General features: G+C 34.5%; 1 protein-coding gene across 1 annotated transcript; it reads left to right on the top strand.

The window, feature by feature from the left end:
• Nucleotides 1-9,176: 9,176 nt before the first annotated feature.
• LOC142552132 (homeobox-leucine zipper protein HAT4-like) lies at nucleotides 9,177-11,071 on the top strand. The gene is made up of 4 exons (XM_075661770.1): nucleotides 9,177-9,636; nucleotides 9,856-10,139; nucleotides 10,232-10,311; nucleotides 10,518-11,071. The coding sequence occupies exons 1-4, from the start codon at nucleotides 9,429-9,431 to the stop codon at nucleotides 10,843-10,845; spliced, it is 900 nt and encodes a 299-aa protein (XP_075517885.1). The 5' UTR covers nucleotides 9,177-9,428; the 3' UTR covers nucleotides 10,846-11,071.
• Nucleotides 11,072-12,350: the final 1,279 nt, after the last annotated feature.

Raw genomic sequence — 12,350 nt, 5'->3', positions numbered from 1 at the left:
CCTCAATATCCCAATGATTTGGATCCAAATTCCAACATGGGCTCGTGAGAAAATTAATATGATAAAAACTATAGTAATTCGCATTTTACCTTAAAAACAAAAAAAAAAAAAAATCGAAAAAAGAGATTGAAATCTCATCATGAATTTGGAAGGAAAAAGCAAGTGGGTGGGTCGGAGAATAATGAGATTGATAATATCAAGGGTGTAATGATTATTCAAAAAGGTTCAAACAAAGTACACAAGAATGCAATGATTACAATTGTGGACCAAAACCAAGATGGAGACGGGTCAGTTTCAATCTTTCCCACTTATTTCTATTTGTCGCTATTCTGCACATACTCATTCAATGCTTTGTTTTCCAAGCCCTCATTAATTAGGGCCATTTTTGCTTTTTTACTAATAATGTTTTTTTTTTAAAAAATAATAGTCAAAATATCTTTCATCGTCGTTTGTTTTTTGAGAGGCCCATGCTAACAAAAATCAATAGTCGATGTAGTACTATTAGGTTGCGTTTTCTTGGCTAGCTTGATTAGAATCGAGTTGATTAATTATTGAGTGTTTACTATAAAATCTATCGATCATAAAATATGAGCTCGTTTTAATTATTATCAATGAATGATTTTTAATCTATTTTAACTAGTGTGATTTTTAAAAGCATATTTTAATTTACATTTATATTTAGTCAAACTACAAATAGTTAAAATTATTATTTAAGTGTGAAAAAATAAATATTTACAATATTTTTAAAATATAAATTAGAAGAAATATAATAATACAAAGTTAAATATAAATTTTGTAATATTATTGCTAACTAAAAATGTATGGTATTATATTCTAGGTTATGCAATATTATATTGTATAAAAAATTATGTATTATATATTTTCAATTAAATGTTTTTTAAAAAATTTCAAGGAACATTATAAATAATTAATCATACAAAATTTAAAACAAAGAAATTTGAATATAAAATATAAAAAATGTAAAAAAAATATTTTCAACAATAAATATCATTAATATTTTTTATTATACAATGTATAATAATAAAAAAATCAAAAACCATAATTTAATTTTAATCGATTAAAACAAACATTTTATAATTTATCTATCATTATTTTGACTTCTATTTAATTATTTTAATAATCACAATATAATTTATTTACATAATTCAATTATTAATCAGGTAAAATGCGTGGTGGGAGAGGTGAGAAAAGAATCCAATGATTGTAACATTGTGGGCGTCGGATAGGAGAGAGACAAGGCAACGCACGAGCGCTCCCCTGTGGTCCCACGTGCCGCCACGTGGGCGAGCATTACATGGTCATGTACACGTGAACCCCATGCACCCATCCCACGTGATCATCCTCCCTTCTTCCCAGACCTTTCCCAACTTAATTATTTTAATTATTTCAAAAATTTAACATCACTTTCTTCTTCTATTTTTTAACAGATATTTTAATTTCCATTAACAAAACTAAAAGTTGTAAATAATATTGTCAACAAAAGAAAAAGGAAGGAATCTCTTTTAAGAAAATAATTATTGTTATTTTAAAAGCGTGTACGGTCATATTAGATAAATCCTAATAACATTATTTTTCATTTGTTTTATATTTTTAAATCTATTTTTGAAATTAATTTTCAGGTACAAACATCAATCGACATGGATTACAACAATTTTCCAAAATCTGTTTAGTCTCCTTTAATTTTTTTGTATGTCTTAGCTTCGATATTGACAATCTGATATGAATAATGTAAACAAAAACTAATTTATTATCTGTTCAAGAGACATGAATGTTTTTTGTTTTTACTTTCCGTTCTCTTCACATCGACCAAATACATGGAACGTGTGGCTCAACGTGTTTGTTTATACATCATGTATCAGACTCAGGCTCGATTTGTTTAAAGTATATATGAGTTGGAGTACGCTCGAGTTTTATAATGAGGTTCAAGCTCAACTCGTTTTAAAATTTACTAAGCTTACGAATAGCTTGAGGTCGGCTCGTTAATAGCTATTTCATCATGTAACGAGTATGACTCAAGCTCGATTCGTCGCGACTCGTTAAACGGACTCTTTTTTGAGTTTATTAAACCATATAATTTTCGAGCTCGTCGAATATTTATAGTTAAAAGGACAATGAAGATATAATTAAGGAGACATAATGATCATTTTATAGTCTTCAATCACTCACTCTCTTACACTCAAAATTTGATGTGAGATGATACAAGTTATTATCGATCCTCAAATCTCAACAAACTAGTCCAGTCGACATAAACTAGCCGAACATCCTTAAACTTGATCTCGACACTATAAAATTGTTGAGCTGACTCGATAAGTTTAACAGAGAATTTTGATCGAGCTTTTACCGAAATCGAGTTCTAGTAGCTCGCGAGTGGTTTGATTCGTTTATATCCTAGTTTATGTCTAAAAATATTTTACTAGCTACAAATTTTCAGAAATATTTAAAAAGAGGGTAATTTTGATCGCGTTAAAACGCCACATTAGGAATCATGAACAGTATATAATATAAATACATTTATGTTTCATCCCTGGCATTAAAAGTATTATTATTGTTGTGAAAAAGTAAAAATTTATGGTAAAAGTAAAAATCTCAAACTCTCAAATTTACCAAACTACACACTTTATAATATTTTTCTCTCTACTCAATTGTAATTTTCTTCACAAATGAGAGATCTATTTATAGGAAATCTTTACAAATAATCCAAAAATAAAATACATCATTACCTACATCATCACACACTAATTTTCAATATTTACAACTCTTATTTTCAACATTCAATATTCAACATTCAAATATTCAATACACACATTTTAAATATATTTTTCAACACTCCCCCTTGTGATGATGATCATAATGATTGTCTTCATTACGTGTTTTTATACTGCCTCGTTAAAAACCTTACTAGGAAAAACCCATTGGGATAAAAACCATAGGAAGGGAAAAAGAGTGCAGTCACGTAAACTCCCCCTCATGTTGACACGAACAATTCTTCACAAATTTCGTAGATTGCGCATCCCAATATTATATATGTGCTTTCTGAATATTGACGTAGGAAGTGCCTTGGTGAAGAGATCTGATGAGTTTTCACTTGATTGAATGTGACGAACATCAATACATCTATTCTTCTCAAGCTCCTTGGTGAATGCGAAGAACTTAGGAGGAATATGTTTAGTTCTGTCGCTTTTATGTATCCTTCTTTCATTTGAGCAACACATGCAACATTATCTTCATATAGTATCACAGGCTTCTCATCAGATGATAATCCGCATGAAATTTGGATATGTTGGGTCATTGATTTTAACCACACACATTCACGACTTGCTTCATGTAGTGCAATAATCTCGGCATGATTTGATGAAGTTGTTACGAGCGTTTGTTTCTGAGAACGCCAAGATATTGCAGTGCCTCCACGAGTAAATACATATCCAGTTTGGGAACGTGCCTTGTGTGGATCAGATAAGTATCCAGCATCAGCATAACCAATTATACTTGGATTAGCATCTTTTGAATACAAAAGTCCCAAGTCTGTCGTTCCTCGTAGATAACGGAATATATGTTTAATTCCGTTCCAGTGTCTCTTTGTTGGATATGTGCTAAATCTTGCCAACAGATTCACGGCAAAAGATATATCAGGCCTTGTACAATTTGTAAGGTACATAAGGGCACCGATGGCACTTAGATATGGTACTTCTGGACCAAGAATATATTCATCATCTTCACATGGACGGAATGGATCCTTTTCTATGTTTAATGATCTAACAACCATTGGAGTACTTAAAGGATTTGCTATATCCATATTAAAACGTTTAAGGATCTTTTTCTGTATAATTTGTCTGGTGAACAAACATTCCACATTCTTTTTGTTCAATTTGTAAACCCAGACAATACTTGGTTTTTCCAAGATCCTTCATTTCAAATTCTTCCTTCAAGTATGACACAACTTCTTGAATTTCCTTATTCGTTCCAATGATGTTTAAATCATCAACATATACAGCAATAATTACGCATCCGGATGTTGTTTTCTTAATGAAAACACAAGGTCGTATTGAATTATTTACATATCCCTTTTTCATCAAGTGATCACTTAGTCGATTATACCACATTCGACCTGATTGCTTTAACCCATATAATGATCTTTGTAATTTCACAGAATAACATTCCCTGGGTTTTGAACTTTGTGCTTTAGGCATCTTAAATCCTTCAGGGATTTTCATATATATATTACTATCAAGTGATCCATATAAGTAAGCTGTAACAACATCCATAAGACGCATTTCTAAATTTTCAGATACCGCCAAGCTAATCAAATACCGAAACGTAATTGCATCCATCACAGGAGAATACGTTTCTTCATAATCAATTCCAGGCCTTTGAGAAAAACCTTGTGCAACAAGTCGAGCTTTATATCTTACTATTTCATTTTTCTCATTTCGCTTTCGAATAAAAACCCATTTGTATCCAACAGGTTTTACACCTTCAGGTGTAAGGACTATAGGTCCAAAAACATTACGTTTATTTAGCGAATTTAATTCAACCTGGATGGCATCTTTCCATTTTATCCAATCCTGCCGATTTTTACATTCACCAAAAGATTTTGGTTCATGATCTTCGTTATCATTTATGATGTCGATTGCCACATTATAAGAAAATATATCATCAATTTCATCTATATCTTTTCGGTTCCATATTTTTCCAGTATTAATATAATTGATAGAGATTTCATGATTCTCGTCAGTTTGTGGTTCTGACAGAACATTTTCATCATCATGTGTTTCTTCAGGAACACCATTCTCTATTTTGTGATCATCATGTGTTTCTTCAGAAACGTCATTCTTTATTTTGTGATCATCGTGTTTCTCTATGAATTTTCTTTTTCGAGGATTTTTATCCTTGGAACCGACTGGCCTTCCACGCTTCAGGCGTTTAATGACATCATGAGTATCTTCCATTTGTTTCTTTGGAATTTCAATTCGAGCAGGGGCATTTGCAGCATGTATATATGATTTAGTTACCCCTTTTGTGTCTGCAAATGCATCTGGTATTTGATTTGCTATTCTTTGCAAGTGTACAATTTGTTGTACATCTTTTTCACATTGTTTTGTTCTTGGATCCAGATGTAACAATGATGATACATACCATGTAATTTTTTTTTCGGTATGTTTCTGTTCTCCCCCCTAACATTGGGAAGATTTCCTCATTAAAATGACAATCAGCAAAACGTGCTGTGAACACGTCGCCTGTCTGAGGTTCAAGATATCGAATGATTGATGGACTATCATAACCGATATAAATTCCAACCTTTCTTTGAGGTCTCATTTTCTTTCGTTGCGGTGGTGCAATAGGCACATACACCATACATCCAAAAATTCTCAGATGAGAAATGTCTGGTTCTTTACCAAATGCAAGCTGCAATGGGGAGTATTTATGATATGCACTTGGTCTGATGCGAATTAATGAAGCAGCGTGTAAAATTGCATGTCCTCATATAGAAATAGGGAGCTTTGTTTTCATAATCATTGGTCTAGCAATCATTTGCAGACGTTTAATCAATGATTCAGCCAATCCATTCTGTGTATGTACATGAGCAACAGGATGCTCAACAATGATTCCCATAGACATACAATAATCATTGAAAGTTTGGGAAGTAAATTCACCAGCATTATCAAGTCTAATTTTCTTGATTGTATAATCGGGAAATTGATTCCTCAATTTTATTATTTGAGCAAGTAATCTTGCAAATGCAACATTTCGAGTTGATAATAAACATACATGTGACCATCTGCTGGAGGCATCAATCAATACCATAAAGTATCTGAATGGTCCACATGGTGGATGGATTGGTCCACAAATATCACCCTGAATACGTTCAAGAAACATTGGTGATTCAGTTTGGATTTTGACTGGTGATGGTCTTATAATAAGTTTTCCAAGAGAACATGCTTTACATTGAAACTTATTATTCTGAAAGATCTTCTGGTCTTTCAGTGGATGACCATGTGTATTTTCTATAATTCTTCGCATCATTGTTGAACCAGGATGTCCCAATCGATCATGCCAATTGGTTAATATCGAAGAAATATCAACTACCATGTTTGATTCAACGGGACTTATATGTGTATAATGCAATCCAGTAGGGAGCATTGTTAGTTTTTCAATCACATATTTCTTTCCTGATTTATATGTGATAAGACACATATATTTCTCATTCCCTTCATTCATTGTTTGAGTATCATACCCATGGGAATATATATCATTAAAACTCAACAAATTTCTTTTCGATTGTGGTGAATATAAAGCATCATTGATCAAAAATTTTGTACCATTAGGTAACAAAAATTGTGCTTTACCACATCCTTTAATCAAGTCTACAGGACCTGATATTGTATTCACCGTTGTTTTTGTTGGTTTTAGTTCCAAGAAATATCTTTTATCTCGGAGGATAGTGTGCGTTGTACCACTATCGGGTATGCAAACTTCAGCTTTGCTCATAGCATTTTCCATATCTGAACTTCAAAAAAATATGCAATGAAATAAATTACTTGCAATATATATTTAAATACAAATCATAATTATACAATAAAACATTATTCTGTGAATACATGAAAAATAGATTATTGTACATTTATATTCTACCATTATATTGTTCATTTTCAGAGAAATCGTTGAGAAAATCTGCAGCATCAATATTGTTCATTTCTATCCCACCAACATATTGATCATTTCCAGAGAAATCATTCATAAAATCACCAGCATCAAAATGAGTTGAATCACTCAAACGGTCACTGCGTTCAGTGAAGTTGGTCTCCTTTTCTTTCCCCTTTAATGATTCTTTATAAAGTTTACAAAGATGCTCAGGGGCTCGACAAACTTTGGACCAATGTCCTGGAGTACCACATCTGTAACAAGAACTTTCATATCTTTTTGAGTGCTTCTCATTAACACTTGTATTCTCATGATGCCTTTTCTGTGGATGGTTTGGGACGTTCTTTTGAGATGAGTTATAAAAATAACTATCTCGATTATTTTCAAAACCACGGCCTTGACCACGACCACGGCCAATTCCACGTCCACGTCCACGTCCACGTCCACGTCCACGACCTCGACCTCGACCAAAACCTTGTCTTTGAATTTGATTTTGGTTTCCAGGTTTAAATTCATTTTTATTTACAGCATTTACTTCTGGAAATGCTGTTGATCCAGTGGGTCGGGACTGATGATTTCTCATTAATAGCTCGTTGTTTTTTTCCGCCACAAAAAGACAGGCGATGAGTTCAGAATATCTCGCGAATCCACGTACTCTATATTGTTGCTGTAGAGTAATATTTGATGCATGAAACGTGGAAAATGTTTTTTCAAGCATCTCAGATTCTGTGACCTCATGTCCACAAAATTTTAATTGCGAGATTATTCTATACATCGCCGAATTGTAATCACTGACTTTTTTAAAGTCTTGGAATCTCAATGTATTTCATTCATTCCGGGCGGTCGGAAGTATAACTTCTCTTATATGTTCGAATCTTTCTTTTAATCCCTTCCACAAAGCCATGGGATTTTTTTCAGTCAGATATTCACATTTCAATCCATCGTCGAGATGTCGACGCAAAAATATCATGGCTCTTGCCTTTTCTTGTGACGTGCATATGCCATTTTCTTTAATGGTCTCGCTTAGACCCAATGACTCAAGATGCATTTCTACATCTAGAGTCCATGGCATATAATTCTTTCCCGTGATGTCGAGCGCAACAAATTCGAGCTTTGTTAAATTTGACATGGTGGTACTAAAAAAAAATTACGATGCATTTTATTAGTTAATAATTATTGCAATACAAAGTAACGGATAAACAACAAGTACAAGTATTTGTAAAAATAAAGAAAACGCACGAGGAGGATATTCTCCGATAAATACAAGACTCGTGAGTATGACAACTAAAATAATTAAAATATCATTGAGAAAGCCATCTTCTTTTTTTCTTCGAAAAATTTGATGATGAATAATTTTTAGAGAAGAAGAGAAAGTTGGAGTGATGGAATGTGTTTGTGAGATCATATTTATAGGGCAAAAACTAGCCGTTTTTTACCATTTATGACCGTTGGGGTACAAAAAAATAAAGGTATGTATTTGTATAATTTTATGGTAATAATATGATATATATAATATTAGACATGTTTAAATAATTATGTATATCATATCATAATATTATAATGAGTGTCATAATTTATTTTGTTTAAAAACCTTATAGACTTTTATACTTGTCGTATCCCTTACCGGGAGTGTGGGATGTCGTCTTAACATCCTCCCAGGATTTATAACAAGTTCATGAAAAATTTATTTTTATTATTTCTAATAATAACATTATATTGTATATTAAATAAATACACAATAAATAAATAACAGTAAAATCAATATAATTATTTTTGTTACCTTTTTCTTCTGTTTGGAGCTTGGAAAAGTATGTAGGACTTTTAGAGCTTCGTGCTGATAACGTGTTGTGAAAAAGTAAAAATTTATGGTAAAAAGTAAAAATCTCAAACTCTCAACATCACACACTAATTTTCAATATTTACAACTCTTATTTTCAACATTCAAATATTCAACATTCAAATATTCGATACACACATTTTAAATATATTTTTCAACAGTTACGAGATAGTTAAATTTTTTTCTCTCAACTAAGGGCCATTAATTGCTAGTTTAATGTAAATTACCGAAAGATGACAAGACAACCTTGGATATTTAAAGGCAAACCCACATGCATCACTCGCTTACTCCGGAAAATGGACCCACTCCTGAAAGTTTGCATTTATCACTTTTAAAAAGCTTCGCGCGTGGAATAACTGCGCGGTACTCACGAGATAAATCATAAGCTCCGTCTCTCTTCCAGTCAACGGTCAATGGTATAAAGAGCCCCTTTTTAATTAAGTTACAGTTGTGAGAGAGTATGGTTTGACTCAACCATGGTTAAGAAAACCGATTGAGACCATGGTTAATGATTAGTCAAGTCACAAACATACATGATGGCCGAAGCCAAATCCCATGATTATGATTGAGCCAATTGCCACCTCTGACACGTGTCATCATTGAACATCTGCCCACTGTATCTATACTTCCTTCCATCCCCTATATTTCTCTGTATCTATAGGTCCTCACCTAAGCTATTTCTCTCTCTTTTTTTCAGTGCTGTAATATATATATCGGTTGTATATATCATTCTTGACCCTAAGAAAAGCTGTGACTCCTTTGCCGAAGAAAAAGACCACCCCTTTGCTCCTCATTCTGTCCCCTCTTGGTTCTGTTATTTTCACATCAACTCTCTGTAAAAGATACAGGGATTTGAGATTCAAAGAAAAGTCTTGTTTTCTTTTTCTTTATATTACAAGAAGGGGGAGAAAGAGATAGGATTGTGGAAAGGATGGCTAACAAAGATGATGGTTTGGGTTTGAGTTTGAGCCTGAGGTTCCCGGAGAACCAACATCAGAATTTGAATTTGAGTCCGCCGGCGGCATCAGTAGTTCCAGTCCCTTTTCCGTTGAATCTGTTTAGATCTCCGTTACCGTTTCCACAACAGCCGCAACAGCAGCACAAACCTTCGAACACCGATGCATTTCAGATATCTGCTGGTAAATTTCTTGTTTCTATTAGTCTCCACGTAAGGTTGATAATTCCTTTTCTTTTATCATTTCTCGAAGAGTTAAAGGTGAAAACTTTTTTTCTCAAAGATATATTATTCTATAGGAGAACAGTGCTCCTGTCCTCGTTGAAGAAAAACATTGCATGTATAGTTTGTAATATTTTACCCTCGAGATTGATCTTCAAAGCTTGTATCTGTACATTCTCAGATCGTAGTGGGGAGACAAGACCATACTTCCGAGGGATCGATATGAATCGAGCAATAACTGTGATAGATTGCGACGAAGAAGCAATGGTTTCTTCCCCAAACAGCACAGTTTCAAGCGTGAGTGGGAAGAGGAGTGAGAGAGAAGAGAACGAAGCGGAGAGGGCTTCCAGCTCATTTGAGATGGAGGACGACGGTGGAGAGGCGGCGAGGAAGAAGCTCCGCCTGTCGAAGGAGCAGGCGGCGGTTCTGGAAGAGACTTTTAAGGAGTACAATACTCTGAATCCGGTGAGTAGTGGCAGTTTGGTAAATGTCCTTGTGGGTCGAGGGTGTTTTTCTAATTATTCTTTACTGAGATTTTGTGTTTTGTTTCTGCGCAGAAGCAAAAGATGGCTTTGGCTAAACGGCTGAATCTGAGGCCCAGACAGGTGGAGGTTTGGTTCCAGAACAGAAGAGCAAGGTTAGTTACAATTTTTCCTTTTGGAGGGTATTTTGGTCATCGTGTTAAATGTCGATTCATGTCTCTTAGTTTGTGCTGCTGCACTTGTACTGGATTCAAACATAGATATGACGCCGCTGAGTTTAAATTTCTTGCTAAAGTTAACTATGATTTAAATAATGTAAGAAATCAAAGTATACTTATCAGATTTGGTTACAATGATGCAGGACTAAGCTGAAGCAAACCGAGGTCGATTGCGAGTACTTGCGACGATGCTGCGATAATCTTACTGATGAGAACAGACGATTGCAGAAGGAGGTGAACGAGCTCCGAGCATTGAAGCTATCCCCACAATTCTACATGAACATGAGCCCTCCCACCACCCTTACCATGTGCCCTCAATGCGAACGCGTGGCTGTCTCATCCGCATCTTCATCAGCCGCTGCGTCCACTGCAAACGCTAGCATCAATCGCCAACCCACGAACCGCCAGCTCCAGTTGCCTATGGCCTCGTGGGCGGCGATCATCCCACCTCAGTCAGTCCCCAGACCGTAGGGTGAGGGGACAAGATGGTGATGTCGTCGACGCATAGAGTGCCGGTTGTGTGTTAAAATGTAGGTAGTATGTGTAGCAGATGGATGAAAATCTCGAGAGACTTTGATCTTGGATTAGTGTTTTATGTTCACTTTGTTCTATGAGATGTTAATTGTATTTTCTCATTGATGGATGAATATGCTGAGTTTTGGACTGTTGATTTATTCTAATCCATTTATTTATTTAATTTTTTGGGTCATTTTAAACACAATAGAAGGCTGTAAAATTTCATTTCTCGAAAAACCAAGTTGAAGTCCATGAGATTTTTCGACTTTGGATTCTTGGCTTGTCTGTCTCATTTCAAACTAACATGACCCTATTTAGGAAAGGGTGCCTAATAATCAATCAAGGTAGTCCACCAACATTAATTGGGCTTCTTATTTTGAACGATCACATACGTGAATTTAAGCTGAGTCATGATGGACTAGCCCAGTTCTCGAGTTTCACTGTGCGACAATTTAACTAATCGGGCTCACTAGAGGAGCCCAATCTCGACTGGCTGAAGGCGTATTGAGTTGTTCGAGGATGAGTTTTTACATATGATTTATGTCTTTTGTATGGATGGAGCAACGTGGGGAATGTATACAATCATAATCTTTAAATCCAACCTTATTCTAGCCATTAACCAAAGATTTCTACTGGATGGCCACTACAATGTCTAATTTGAATCTTAATATAGTTCTATCATGGTCGCATATATAATGGTTAAATTTCAAGCATAACCCGCGCCATGATCACAATCAGCATCAACAGTTGCATTCTGGGCATGTGAACTAACCTCTCCGGGTTAAAATCCTCCCTTTAACTGATATAATATCCTAAAATCGTAGTGTGTTCTTGGATATGATACTTTACAATCTAAAGACAGCTATATGCAACTACGAGTTGGCTTGTAATATTTAATTTAACGTGTTAAGACTCGCTCGCATTTAAATCTTGTGTCGACTTTGCAGGTTCAATGTTGTTTCATTTAATATCTCCTCGGCCAATTTGTTTTGTTGGGAGCTGTTCCACTTCCCGTGGATGTTATGCGGTTGATGTTCTTGGTGGAGGTGCTTTTCATGCTCAAAGAACTAGAGCCGGAGCACAAATGTGTCCAATGTCGAGTTTAAATGTACGTGTAATACATTTCAAAGTCTCCGTACATTATAGACAAGTAGGCATTTTATGAATTAATGTATGGTCACTCCCTACAACCAAAGACATAGGAGAAATTTTTTGAAATAAAAATAGTAGAGTGTCTCTTGTTTGTTGAATAATTTATCTGATAAATCATATCACTATCCAAATTTATACATCTGAAAATCTAAATAATAAATAAAAATCCATAATCGAGAGTGCAAGTAAAATTTGACATTTCCAAACCAATTATAAATGAATATGTATCTAGTTACACTGTCATAAAGATCTATATTCGTGATACGAATTGACTCGATCCAAGGCTGCGCATTTTGTATTGACGCGTA

This window comes from Primulina tabacum, chromosome 1, assembly GCF_025594145.1.
Source record: "Primulina tabacum isolate GXHZ01 chromosome 1, ASM2559414v2, whole genome shotgun sequence".
NCBI lineage: Eukaryota > Viridiplantae > Streptophyta > Magnoliopsida > Lamiales > Gesneriaceae > Primulina > Primulina tabacum.
Note: the sequence above shows the minus strand (reverse complement) of the source record. Positions and strands in the feature narration are given on the sequence as shown.